Below are 14,367 nucleotides of genomic sequence, written 5' to 3' on the forward strand. Positions count from 1 at the left end.
AGAACGCATAGAGCCCCAAGTTGATTATCCCTTTTATACTATGGCTAAAATTCAGGGCACAACTTTGGTTTTAGAAGCGGGAGGTCTGGGAAATGACTTTTTCTGGCCATCTAAACCTATCAATATGTCTTGTCTATTTAGAACAACAAAAAGTAAGCAAAAATGCCCACAGTCATCAAGGTAAGACATCATTATTAAATATATTTAAGTGATTGATAAGACTGAACTAGATCAAATATAATTAATAATCAATATTGTGTTGCAACTTTAACCAATAGCCTAACAAATGAGCAACTTAAAAAATACTAAGACTTTTGATTGTCTTTATTAAGACATCCTCTATATAAAACTTCAGCCAGACCGCCCAGCCAGCCCGAGCCTCCTGCATGCCCGACCCCCACCAGTCTAGTACACAACTCAACTCTCTCCCAACACAATTTCCTTCCCACCTTCCCAAGGGAAAGGTTTGGAAACAATAGCAAATAAAATAAAACGTTTAAAAACACATACACCTAAAATATACATTAACACAGAGAAACAGCAAATCCTCCATATACACTGAACAAAAATATGAATGCAATATGTAAAGTGTTGGTCCCATGTTTCATGAGCTGAAATAAAAGATCCCAGAAATGTTCCATATGCACAAAAAGCTTATTTCTCTCAAATGTTGTGTAAAAATGTGTTTACATCCCTGGTAGTGTGCATTTTATCAAGATAATCCATCCACCTGACAGGTGTGGCATATCAAGAAACTGATTAAAACAGCATGATCATTATACAGGTGCACCTTGTGCTGGGATCAATAAAAGGCCACTAAATTGTGCAGTTTTGTCACACAACACAATGCCACAGATGCCCCGTTCTGTCCCTAGGGGTCCACCGCCCTGTAGCACCCCAACCCAACACATCCCACTCAGCTTTAGGGTCTTAGGGAAACATTAATTATTGGTTTCGGGCGTGTTAGGCCAGAGTGACAACCCACAGGATGGCAGACCCTCAGGGCCAGGACTGAGCAGCCCAGCAGCTACGGATCGCCTAAATAGATGTCTCCCCTGACGTGGGCATATTTTCAATAAAGACTCCTTTTGTCGTACTGTATTCCATATAAGGCATCCAGATCTTATGCAAATTTCCCAGTTTACCCTTAATCTTGTAACAAATCAAATCTAGTGATACATAATTTGACATTTCTGCCATCCATTGTGACATTGTGGGAGGATCACCAACCTTCCAATTAATGGCAATGCATTTCTTAGCCGCTACACAGTGCATTCGGAAAGTATTCAGACCCTTTGACTTTTTCTACATTTTGTTACGTTACAGCCGTATTCTAAAATTGATTAAATTCGGGTATTCCTCATCAATCTACACACAATTCCCCATAATGACAAAGCGAAAACAGGTTTTTAGACATTTTTGCAAATGTATTAAAAATAAAAAACTGAAATACCTTATTTAACCAAGTATTCAGACCCTTTGCTCTGGGACTCAAAATTGAGCTCAGGTGCATGCTGTTTCCATTGATCATCCTTGAGATGTTTCTACAACTTGATTGGAGTCCACTTGTGGTGAATTCAATTGATTGGACATTATTTGGAAAGGCACACATCGGTCTATATAAGGTCCCACAGTTGACAGTGCAAAACCAAGCCATGAGGTCGAAGGAATTGTCCGAGACAGGATTGTGTCGAGGCACAGATCTGGGGAAGGGTACCAAAACATTTCTGCAGCATTGAAGGTCCCCAGGAACACAGTGGCCTCCATCATTCTTAAATGGAAGAAGTTTGGAACCACCAAGACTCTTCCTAGAGCTGGCCGCCTGGCAAAGAACCAGATGGTCACTCTGACAGAGCTCAAGAGTTCCTCTATGGAGATGGGAGAACCTTCCAGAAGGACAACCACCTCTGCAGCACTCCACCAATCAGGCCTTTATGGTAGAGTGGCCAGATGGAAGCCACTCTCCAGTAAAAGGCACATGACAGCCCGCTTGGAGTTTGCCAAAAGTCACCTAAAGGACTCTCAGACCATGAGAAACAAGATTATCTGGTCTGATGAAACCAAGATTTACCTCTTTGGCCTGAATGCCAAGCGTCACGTCTGGAGGAAACCTGGCACCATCCCTACGGTGAAGCATGGTGGGGATGTTTTTCAGAGGCAGGGACTGGGAGACTAGTCAGGATCGAGGGAAAGATGAACGGAGCAAAGTACAGAGAGAACCTTGATGAAAACCTGCTCCAGAGCGCTCAGGACCTCAGACTGGGGCGAAGGTTCACCTTCCAACAGGACAACGACCCTAAGCACACAGCCAAGACAACGCAGGAGTGGCTTTGGGACAAGTCTCTGAAGGTCCTTGAATGGCCCAGCCAGAGCCCGGACTTGAACCTGATCTAACATCTCTGGAGAGAGCTGAAAATAGCTGTGCAGCGACACTCCCCATCCAACCTGACAGAGCTTGAGAGGATCTGTAGAGAAGAATGGGAGAAACTCCCCATATACATTTTACATTTTAGTCATTTAGCAGACGCTCTTATCCAGAGCGACTTACAGTTAGTGAGTGCATACATTATATATATATATATATATATATATATATATTTTTTTTCATACTGGCCCCCCGTGGGAAGCGAACCCTGGCATTGCAAACGCCATGCTCTACCAACTGAGCTACATCCCTGCCGGCCATTCCCTCCCCTACCCTGGACGACGCTGGGCCAATTGTGCGCCGCCCCATGGGTCTGACAGAGCCTGGATTCGAACCAGGATCTCTAGTGGCACAGCTAACACTGCGATGCAGTGCCTTAGACCACTGCGCCAGGTGTGCCAAGCTTGTAGCGTCATGTCCAAGAAGACTGAGTGAAGGGTCTGAATACTTATGTAAATGTGATATTTCAGTATTGTATTTGTTATACATTTGCAAAAATGTCTAAAAATCTGTTTTTGCTTTGTCAGGTACACGTCAACTATGACAGACAAAATGAGATTTTTTTCCAGAAAATCACATTGTAGGATTTTTAATGAATTTATTTGCAAATTATGGTGGAAAATAAGTATTTGGTCACCTACAAACAAGCAAGATTTCTGGCTCTCACAGACCTGTAACTTCTTCTTTAAGAGGCTCCTCTGTCCTCCACTCGTTACCTGTATTAATGGCACCTGTTTGAACTTGTTATCAGTATAAAAGACACCTGTCCACAACCTCAAACAGTCACACTCCAAACTCCACTATGGCCAAGACCAAAGAGTTGTCAAAGGACACCAGAAACAAAATTGTAGACCTGCACCAGGCTGGGAAGACTGAATCTGCAATAGGTAAGCAGCTTGGTTTGAAGAAATCAACTGTGGGAGCAATTATTAGGAAATGGAAGACATACAAGACCACTGATAATCTCCCTCGATCTGGGGCGCCACGCAAGATCTCACCCCGTGGGGTCAAAATGATCACAAGAACGGTGAGCAAAAATCCCAGAACCACACGGGGGGACCTAGTGAATGACCTGCAGAGAGCTGGGACCAAAGTAACAAAGCCTACCATCAGAAACACACTACGCCGCCAGGGACTCAAATCCTGCAGTGCCAGACGTGTCCCCCTGCTTAAGCCAGTACATGTCCAGGCCCGTCTGAAGTTTGCTAGGGTGCATTTGGATGATCCAGAAGAGGATTGGGAGAATGTCATATGGTCAGATGAAACCAAAATAGAACTTTTTGGTAAAAACTCAACTCGTCGTGTTTGGAGGACAAAGAATGCTGAGTTGCATCCAAAGAACACCATACCTACTGTGAAGCATGGGGGTGGAAACATCATGCTTTGGGGCTGTTTTTCTGCAAAGGGACCAGGACGACTGATCCGTGTAAAGGAAAGAATGAATGGGGCCATGTATCGTGAGATTTTGAGTGAAAACCTCCTTCCATCAGCAAGGGCATTGAAGATGAAACGTGGCTGGGTCTTTCAGCATGACAATGATCCCAAACACACCGCCCGGGCAACGAAGGAGTGGCTTCGTAAGAAGCATTTCAAGGTCCTGGAGTGGCCTAGCCAGTCTCCAGATCTCAACCCCATAGAAAATCTTTGGAGGGAGTTGAAAGTCTGTGTTGCCCAGCGACAGCCCCAAAACATCACTGCTCTAGAGGAGATCTGCATGGAGGAATGGGCCTAAATACCAGCAACAGTGTGTGAAAACCTTGTGAAGACTTACAGAAAACGTTTGACCTGTGTCATTGCCAACAAAGGGTATATAACAAAGTATTGAGAAACTTTTGTTATTGACCAAATACTTATTGTCCACCATAATTTGCAAATAAATTCATTAAAAATCCTACAATGTGATTTTCTGGATTTTCTTTTCTAATTTTGTCTGTCATAGTTGGCGTGTACCTATGATGAAAATTACAGGCCTTTCTCATCTTTTTAAGTGGGAGAACTTGCACAATTGGTGGCTGGCTAAATACTTTTTTCCCCCACTGTAGGTGTAGGGTTGGTTGGTGGTATATAGTGATATATAGGTGTAGGGTTGGTTGGTGGTATATAGTGATATATAGGTGTAGGGTCGGTTGGTGGTATATAGTGATATATAGGTGTAGGGTCAGTTGGTGGTATATAGTGATATATAGGTGTAGGGTCGGTTAGTGGTATATAGGTATATCTAAGTTTTATGCACCAATTTGTAAGTCGCTCTGGATAAGAGTGTCTGCTAAATGACTTAAATGTAAATGTAAATCTTATGCACCACGCAATGCAGAGTGCCTGGATACAGCCCTTAGCCATGGTATATTGGCATACCACAAACCCCTGAGATGCCTTATTGCTATTATAAACTGGTTACCAACGTAATTAGGCCAGTAAATAGTAATTGTTGGTCACACCCATGGTATACAGTCTGATATACCACGGCTTTCAGACATCAGCATTCAGGGCTAGAACCACCCGGTTTATAAAGGGAAATAATGCACGCTCTAGAATGCCCTTCAAGCCAATCAGAAACAAGTATTCAACAACGCCATGGAAGAGGAAGAGAGAGGCCCAACTTAAGGAAAATCTGTCTCCCTCCAGCAGGCGGCGTTTTTTTCGTTGTTTCGTCGTTTATTTGCTATGTGAGGTTTATTTGATCGAATAGAAGTTTCGTAATGCTTAAGTTGTTACGAGTGTACTGATATAAGTAGGACACGTGACATCACTGCAACTTTGATGAAAAACACTTTATATCGGAGTTGTCTCGAGATGGCTACACATTCACGGTATGAGGCTAGTAGCATAGCATCTCTCTCCGGTGAATACAGGCGGTTGACGTCAACAACCCTCATCGAATATTAAAAAAATATTACAATAATGAGATGTATCCACTAAAGAAAGTAGAGGCGAGAACTAGACAGCCCATTGTTAGGGCGGAGAGACATGTGTCTTGTCAGTATGTCCATAATCTTAGGTAAAATTCAATTTAAACAGCAAACAGGACATGCAAGTGTATGCTGACGCTACAAATTTTATAAGAAGGCGTTTCTGTTTTCAGCTCTGTGATTGGTCATACAGCTGTCAACTCCACGGTATATATTTCCAGGCGAACCAATCAGCGCGCGCGTAGTTGGCTAGTGGACCCGGTGCGCAGAGGCCGACACCGGTAGCTAGCTAGTAGCTAGATGTGAAGAAGGAGAAGAAGGAGAAGAAGTGGCGTAGGACTATGGACCCGGTGAACAATGCTGAGACAGGAGAGACAGAAACCGAACTGGAGCCGTGCTACGTTCTCATTCCGAAAGAAACACGATGCAAGAAGAAGGAGCAGGAAAAACTGTCCGGAGTCGTCAAGAACGTCCATAGAAAGCTGCGAAGAAAATACCGAGAAGGTACGCTGCGCTTTACTCAATTCAGGGGTACGGAGTCTCTCAGCAAACGGGCTATTTCAATTGTTCGAAAACAAGGCCCTGATTAGGTAGTTAATGTTAATTCCTATTTTTGGGGCCTTGCACAAACTGCAAGTGATTGGCAACATGTCAGGGTCTCTCTGCTCTACTATCTTAAAAACATTGTCATGCAATCATACTACATGTTGTTAACGTTACATTCACTTATTTTTAACCAATGGTTAGACGAACGCTAGATCAGGGCCGCCTGTGAATATTTCAATCTGTAGTGTGCATTTTAAACTAGGCTATGCTTGCCTTGTTTGTCCCTAATTAGATGATTTGGCAGTCATCCATTTTGTTATAATAATCGCCTCTCTTACAGCCCTACAGTGATTTGGTAAGGTTGTTAAATTATAACATATTGGATCATGGGTACTGGCAGAGCGATCAACCAGGGTTGTATGGCATTTTGTGTGACGTCAGGGGTGTATTCAATTGTCCGATTCCCTAGCAAAATGTTTGGTCTGTTGCTAAATGTTTAGCAACGGAAACCGTTTACTCCAATCGGAAAACGTTTTGCAACGAAAACGAGAGTTTCTATTGGACAAATTCAGGTTGGTTTGTTTTGCAAACGTTTTGCAACGGAATCCGACTAAGGAATACACCCCTATTCTGAAACTGAAAAGAACAAGACCCTACAAGTAAAACATCAAGTTCATGCTCATCCAATATGGGATGTTATGAGACACAGGCATATGCCAATAGTATGAGCACATACTCATCCAGAGTTGCTCAATTGAGTCTGTTATGAACAAACATTTTCTAACATGTACTTCAAAGTGGACTCTGAAAGGTCTAGTATTGAGACAGAATCCTCCTATCTCCTTGGTAGTAACTCCAATATTTAGGTCCTTTCATTGAAAACAGTGCCCAAAGGTAAAGAAAACATGCTTTTCCCTATTGGACCCTTCACGTATCATTGGTCACAAAGCAAACAACATAAAGAGGTCAGGAGATGAATGAAGGCATTTCTAGTTCAGTTCACTTTATTGGCTTTTGCAGGAATTTGTCTTCCATTCGGACGTAGGGCAGGCAGTACAGATGTAACCAATGGAGGAATCTGCCAGTAAACATATTCCTAATAGGGCATGGAATTGCCAGGGACCTCACGATACGATATTATCATGATATTTAGGGGCCGATACGGTATGTATTGCGATACTGTGATTTTATTGCGATTCGACGTTCCAAACATATTGCTCACCATACAGTGCCTTCTGAAAGTATTCACACCCCTTGACTTTTTCCCCACATTTTGTTGTGATACAAAATGGGATTAAAATTGATTTGTCTTTTTTTTTTTTTACAACGATCTACACAAAATATGTTGAAGTGGAAGAAAAATTCAAACATTTGTAAAATAAAACACTAATATCTTGATTAGATAAGTAGGCAGTATTACTTTAGTGCCTTCTTGCAAACAGGATGCATGTTTTGGAATATTTGTATTATGTACAGGCTTCATTCTTTCACTCTTTCATTTAGGTTAGTATTGTGGAGTAACTACAATGTTGTTGATCCATCCTCAGTTTTCTCCTATCACAGCTATTAAACTCTGTAACTGTTTTAAAGTCACCATTGGCCTCTTGGTGAAATCCCTGAGTGGTTTCCTTCCTCTCTGGCAACTGAGTTAGGAAGTACACCTGTATATTTATAGTGACTGAGTGTATAGATACAGGCTTTCCATAACAAAGGGGTTGAATACGTATTGACTCAAGACATTTTAGCTTTTCATTTTCGAAAAACATAATTCCACATTGACATCATGGTTGTGTGTGTAGGCCATTGACGACAAAATCTCAATTTTAATCAATTTTAAATTCAGGCTGTAACACAACAAAATGTGGAAAAAGTCAAGGGGTGTGAATACTTTCTGAAGGCACTGTATGCCTGCTGCAGAGGGACAAGAGAGAGCATGCAAACTAGTTTTGATCAGTCATGGAAATAAAGGTGCTGAAAACAAATTGGCTCCCTATCTAAAAAGAAGATGGAGAACAAGGTATGAAGGAAAAATACTGGTGTTTTGGTGCAAAGATTATATTGTTAATAGGATACTGTACATATAAAACATTCTATCCTAATATGTAACACACCCACCCCATTCTTACTGAAAGAATGTCCAGTGCCACAGTTTCAGTTTGTCTTTGTTGTGTTAAGTTATTCTACCAGTTGAATGGTTGATTTGCCCTGTGCTCTTATGTTGTGATTATCAAACTGGGCAGCATCTAGGGGCTAGATTCAATCCATAGTGCTGAAGAGCTGCGTTACAGCGTGATATCAAAATGTAAAGGCAGTGTTCCCGTGTTAGCAGAGACTGCATTCAAGGTAAACGCTGCATATGTCGGCTCAATCGGAAATTACCTTTACATTTTAAATTACGCTGTAACGCCGAACTTCAGCGCTACGGCTTGTAGCTCAGTTGGTAGAGCATGGCGTTTGCAACGCCAGGGTTGTGGGTTCGATTCCCACGGGGGAAAATAAAAACATTATGTATGCACTCACTAACTGTAAGTCGCTCTGGATAAGAGCGTCTGCTAAATGACTAAACATGTAAAATGTAAAAAATGAATCCAGCCCTAGGCTTATTAGTATTTTTGCTCTGCAGCCTATGTTTTTTGTTTTGTTCATCTACCTTTGGTTTGGCTAGATGCCGGGCTGCTGAAAAATAGCAACATGTATGAATATGTATATTTCCTACTGTATTGCAATCATCACACAAAATAAGTTTTAAAAAACAGTAGCATTCAACAGGTCCTTTCCACTCTAGCAGAAGGACTGGCTAGCTGATGCTCCAGAAAATACCCTGTCAGCTGACACCATGATTGGTTAATAAGTAAAGCATGGTCTGGTCTGCTTGGCCTTGGTACCACAGTAATCATGATCTGGTCTGCTTGGCCTTGGTACCACAGTAATCATGATCTGGTCTGCTTGGCCTTGGTACCACAGTAATCATGCTTTATACTACTGCTGTTTATTCCAGCTCGTCTTGTTGTCGTTTCATTTCTGCAAATCTGATATAGGTTTTTTCCCTTGTGGTCATGGGATTTCTTCCTTATCAGCATGTTTGCTCTCGAAACACACATTCTGCTGTGCGTCTGGGAAGACCTGTTGCAGGGAATTTGTGACGATATAGGCCTAGGAACAGATGTGAAGACTTCTATTGAAAATCCTGTTTTCAGATATGCCTCTAATGCCTGAAGGATCATGACGAGTAACTGTTTTGAAAATGTTGAAGCAATTTTGCGTCAGAAGTTTTAACCTGTGGTGTTCATTTGTGAAGAGCTGAACGATTGTGATTCCTCTATTGATTGAATGGCCACACTTTACAAGTAAGTACATTCATGTTGGCTTATTGTGTACTCTACGTCTACGTACGTACTATGCTTGCGAGTAATTTTTATAAACAAAACTGACAGGACTAACTTTCAATTCCTACCATTTGTAATGATGAATTTGAATGTGATGAAATGAAATGGAAAACAAAGCATCAGTGTCTGGCCCACATTCATGTAGCCTACAGTGCTTAGTAGTTTTACTAACTGTATGTCATACTGTATGGTGTGAGGTGATTTTAGTTGGGTTGGGTTTGTTAACTCTGTTTCAACCTCCTGCTGCCTGTTAACTTTCCACAGTGGGTGATTTTGAGAAGATCTGGCGGGAGCACTGTGAAGATGAACAGACTCTGAGTGAATACGCCCTGGCCATGAGGAACCTGGCTGACAACCACTGGGCCAAGACCTGCGAGGGAGAGGGACGCATCGAGTGGTGTCGCAGGTAAAATAGTCCCCCACAAAAGGAGACAATGTAAATAACCCTCTGGCTGTACTAGCTCAGAACTCCACTGCTCTATGCTTACTCTGATTACTCATCCAGCCCTTTGGATAGCAACACTGTAGGGTAAATCTTAACTTCTGCTTGTTGAATTTTCACTTAGTCATGCATTGATTCCAATGGAAAGTTAGGATTTGACCCTTTATTTCTTTGCACATCACTGTCGTTTTAACAGTGAGACATTAATACCATTATGTGTGATGTTTCGGGACTACTTTTTCCAGTGTTTGCCAGGAGTATTTCCTGGCTGGTGGGATGAAGAGAATGTTGGAGAAGGATGAGAAGAGTGCCAGGCTTGCCATGGCCATGTCGGCCACAGCGCTGAGTGACCAGCCCTATAGCTCCTCTATCCCCAGGTACTGGATTGTGACAGTGTTAAATCAAACATCCATTTTTATCGGACTATTTTGCTCGGTTGTGCGTTCATATTGACACATCTTACTTCTATTAGCTACTGCTCTCATTAAGCATGCTCACTGTATGTTGGATTTAACGCTCACTTTTAACGGCTCTGATTTCTCTGGTTGCAGGTCCATCCCCCAGCTTGGTAAAATGCGGCTGCTGGATGTTGGCAGCTGTTTTAACCCCTTCCTGAAGTTTGACGAGTTCCTCACAGTCGGTATTGACATAGTGCCTGCGGTCGAGGTATGTACTATTACTGTCCGTGATCACTCCCTCGGTCCCTGCTAGAATTCCTGACTCTTACTGTCTTACTCACTCATCTGCTGCCAGGACAAAATGTCAGGGGTTTTCTAGACTTGTAGCTAGCTCATTGTGTGAATATCAGACCACAGAACAATGCTGTCCCTTGACAGGGACTGTCAACACTTGATGGAAATTAAACCTGACCTGCTGTGAAGGAACTGGCAGAATGTTAGCGTCGAATGGATTAAGAACAGTGGGTCTTGGATGTGGGTCTAAAATGCCACTGCATGATCAGAACAACTTGAGTGATGCTCTAAAGTATATGTTTCTACCCTCTCCCACCCAGAGTGTATACAAGTGTGACTTCCTCAACCTCCAGCTCCAGCAGCCTCTGCAGCTGGCTGGCGACGCTGTCGAAGCCTTCCTGAGACAGCTGCGTAGCCCCATCGACGCCCTGCCCGCCCAGCTCTTCCACGTGGTAGTCTTCTCCCTGCTCCTCTCCTACTTCCCCTCGCCTTACCAGCGCTGGATCTGCTGCAAGAAGGCCCACGAGCTTCTGGAACTGCACGGCCTGCTGCTCATCATCACCCCAGACTCCTCCCACCAGAACCGCCACTCCCTCATGATGCGCAGCTGGCGCGTGGCGGTGGAGTCGCTTGGCTTCAGGCGTTGCAAGTACATCAAGTTCTCCCACATGCACCTCATCGCCTTCCGCAAGGTGTCCCTGGCCACCACCAGCGACCTGGTCAGTCGTAACTACCCCGAGATGCTCTACATCCCTCAGGACTTCCAATCCCCCGAGGAGGAGGACTACACCGATGTGCCAGTTCAGGCGCGCTCCGACTTCGAGGATGACCAGCTGGCGTGGGGCTTCACGGAGCTGCCCGACACACCATATGACTCAGATAGCGGAGAGAGCCAGAGCAGCTCTGTGCCCTTCCTACACGAGCTGGAGGACCCCATTCTGCTGCAGAGCTGAGCTAGACCAGCTAAAACCCTACTAGCTACTCTCTTCTCTTTTACCAGTTTCAATTCAATCCCTACCACTCCTCTTGGCCATAACCCTTCAATGTTTGCAGATCTGGTAGGTGGAAGCAATATGGGTGAAGCTTTACTGCCACACTGCTTATACCTACCCAGAGCCTTCAGACATGCAACATGGAGTGGTTAGGGCCAAGGGGGAGGGATAGGGAGCGATTTGAGACAGTCTGTCTGTACCCTACTGCTGCGCTACCAAATGAACCTGCTGCATTCTTCTCACACTCCTCCTCTTCTCCCTTAACTAAACAATGCAGTTTGCACAGAGTGAAAGAAAAAGACGTTTACAGAAGTCCGTTTATTTTTCCATGGTTAGTCGCTCAATATACACACACACACACACACACACACTTCAATAAATGAAGTAGTTTTTTAAAATAAAGACTTGGTAGCTGAATGCCCTCAGGATAGACAGCGTTAGTCTGCCCCTTGCTTTTTATCCCATCTTTGATCTGTCACACTCTACTAACAGAAGAAAACCAATCTTTACTCCTTCAAAGGCTTTGTCTTAGTAGTTAAACAGTGAATGTGCTTCAGTGCCAGCAAGCCGCTGACTTTAAATCCCTCTTAAATAGACTGATACCACAGAGGGTTGTCAAGTTTGGTTGGAGTGGAGAGATTGAGATGTTAGTCAGGCGCGGCTAGACTTTCTCTAATTCTTGGTGTGCATTTAATTTCCCCCCAAAATAAAGAAAAATACATTGTTGTACTCAGCCCCCAAAAATGGATTTGTTCCCTTTTGAACACTGGTCTTGTCCAACACGATGTGTGAAAACTGCGTTTAATTCAGCATATTTTTTTGGCTGATTTAATGTCTCTTACAATAGAGATTTATAGCATTTTCAGAACTTTAAGATAGGCGTACGTAATTACTTTTACTAATGTGAAACTTAACAGTGTTTTTCTCATAGTGTAACATGGTACGAGTTGCGAAATAGTCATTGCTCTCTTTTCTGTGCTGGTGTGAAGAAACTGCTGTTTAAATCAATGTTAATTTACCTTCAACGTTGTAACCCAGAAGATTTAGCATTTTTCATTACATCCTTATTTGTAATCAAACTTTTTTTTTAGGAACAATATGTAGGCTACATTATCAGATCAATAATAGGTCTGTATTAATGTATTTGCTTCTTTATAGGTACTGGTAACATATTCTGAAAAATAATACTGCCCACGCTCTGTGTCCTTGATCAAGGCACTTAACCCTAATTTACTCCCAGGGGCACTCTACTACTATGGCTGACCCTTTTAAAACAACACATTTCACTGCACCTATCTGGTGTATGTGGCGATAAAATATATTATCTTATTATTATGTCCACTGAAGTGAAACGGGTCGACCAAGAGACTACCGCTCTAGCTGTCACAGTTGCTGTTCATCTCTCTTCCTTTACTCTACTTCGTATCTGAGGAGAGAAACATTTGCCTTAAGCATTTTTACATTGACATTTTAGTCATTTAGCAGACTGTCTTATCCAGAGCGACTTACAGTAGTGAGTGCATACATTTGAATACTTTTTTCGTACTGGTCCCCTGTGGGAATCGAACCCACAACCCTGGCGCTTGTGCCACGCTCTACCATTAGTCACATTGCTGCATTAAAAATATTACTTGTTTTTGTATGATTTACATTTTTTATATAGACTTTTTCATTCATGGGTTGCCAGTATAGGTATAGTATCAACAAATACTGAGTCATTCATTGCATCAGTAAGTAGATTTGACTATATCGCTTTAGATGTATTTTCATCCACAACATGAAAGTACTAAATGTGTACTCTGCTTTAAAAAAAAAAGTTTTAACTCCATACAATTCAAAATTATCTTGTTATGAGCGCTCATACAATTCCAAATGATTCACCTCAATGAGGTTTTGCACTAATACCCTGCTGTCATCATTAGTCACGCAACTTCTGATCCCATCAAAGTGCATTTTAGCAATAGCCAGGTGTATCCTGAAAGTACTGTACTGTATCTTATGGGGGAAGGTCTGTTTTTTGTTCCCCTTTAGTGTGTTTGTGGATATGTAGGATGTGTGTTTGTCGTAATGTACTTGTCTGTGGCACTTTACTTCATAAATAATAGACTAATCTCTCAGCTGCCATGAGTAATGTGATTCCTGTCATGGGGGATTTAGTTTGTCTCCCAAATGGCACCCTATTCTTTATGGGCCTTGCTCGAAACTAGTGCACTATATTGGGAATAGGATGCCATTTGGGATGCAATGCAAACTACCATAGTCTTTATTAGTATACACAGTATGATGTACATCAGGATACCTGTAATCTTAAAGGTGCCTTCTTATCCCCAGTAATGTTTTTGCAATCCTGATTCTCATGCCCATACTGTATGTTGGAAAACTCACACTTTTCACTTGGCAGCATACAACGGGCTTCCATTGCCAAATGTTTGTTATGTGCAACTGTCCAAATGAGCTACCTACTACCATCTACCACTGCAAAGTATCATTGGCTCAATGTTTTACCCTAAGAACAATGTATTTTGTTTAAATTTGTCCTTTTTCATTGCTAATAATTACATCTTGCTATAAATCTGTTTGTAACTAGATAACTTTCTGGTCAGTTCATGTTTGGTGTACTTTCAACTATTTCTCTTTAGTAACAGAAAATACAAAATACATTTCTCATTATAGTTCATTTTCTTGAGCATTGTGAATTGTACCAGTTAGCATTTAGTGATACATCTCATCTGTGGATCTGTCTTCCAAGAGTTTGTTTTTAAGTCCATTACTTGCACGAATAGCTTCATTTTCAGTATTAAGGATTTCGACAATTACAGGACAATGTGTGCATATGTTTTTTTTCCCTTCTCTTTTATAAATGAATGGAAATGCAGTGTGCATGTGTTATTATTGTGTCCTCTTCATTAACTGTTTTTCTATAGGACTGAGGTAAACTATCGACTCATGGTATTGCTTAGCTAGTAGATTGTAAT

General features: G+C 42.2%; 1 protein-coding gene across 2 annotated transcripts; it reads left to right on the forward strand.

The window, feature by feature from the left end:
* Positions 1 to 5,598: 5,598 nt before the first annotated feature.
* Positions 5,599 to 12,893, forward strand: bmt2 (base methyltransferase of 25S rRNA 2 homolog). 2 transcript variants are annotated; one of them, XM_041837894.2, is made up of 5 exons: positions 5,599 to 5,838; positions 9,531 to 9,672; positions 9,954 to 10,085; positions 10,260 to 10,374; positions 10,721 to 12,893. In XM_041837894.2, the coding sequence occupies exons 1-5, from the start codon at positions 5,676 to 5,678 to the stop codon at positions 11,351 to 11,353; spliced, it is 1,185 nt and encodes a 394-aa protein (XP_041693828.1). In that variant the 5' UTR covers positions 5,599 to 5,675; the 3' UTR covers positions 11,354 to 12,893. The 2 variants fall into 2 exon arrangements, with proteins under 2 accessions (XP_041693828.1, XP_041693829.1); XM_041837895.2 differs by having other exon boundaries at positions 10,754 to 12,893.
* Positions 12,894 to 14,367: the final 1,474 nt, after the last annotated feature.

This window comes from Coregonus clupeaformis, chromosome 19 (genome assembly GCF_020615455.1).
Source record: "Coregonus clupeaformis isolate EN_2021a chromosome 19, ASM2061545v1, whole genome shotgun sequence".
In the NCBI taxonomy this organism is placed as follows: Eukaryota; Metazoa; Chordata; class Actinopteri; order Salmoniformes; family Salmonidae; genus Coregonus; species Coregonus clupeaformis.

Coding starts and splice junctions, on each gene's coding strand:
- bmt2 (XM_041837894.2), top strand. CDS start 5,676: ATGGACCCGGTGAACAATGCTGAGACAGGAGAGACAGAAACCGAACTG. Junction 5,839..9,530: donor GCGAAGAAAATACCGAGAAG/GTACGCTGCGCT, acceptor AACTTTCCACAG/TGGGTGATTTTGAGAAGATC. Junction 9,673..9,953: donor CGCATCGAGTGGTGTCGCAG/GTAAAATAGTCC, acceptor TACTTTTTCCAG/TGTTTGCCAGGAGTATTTCC.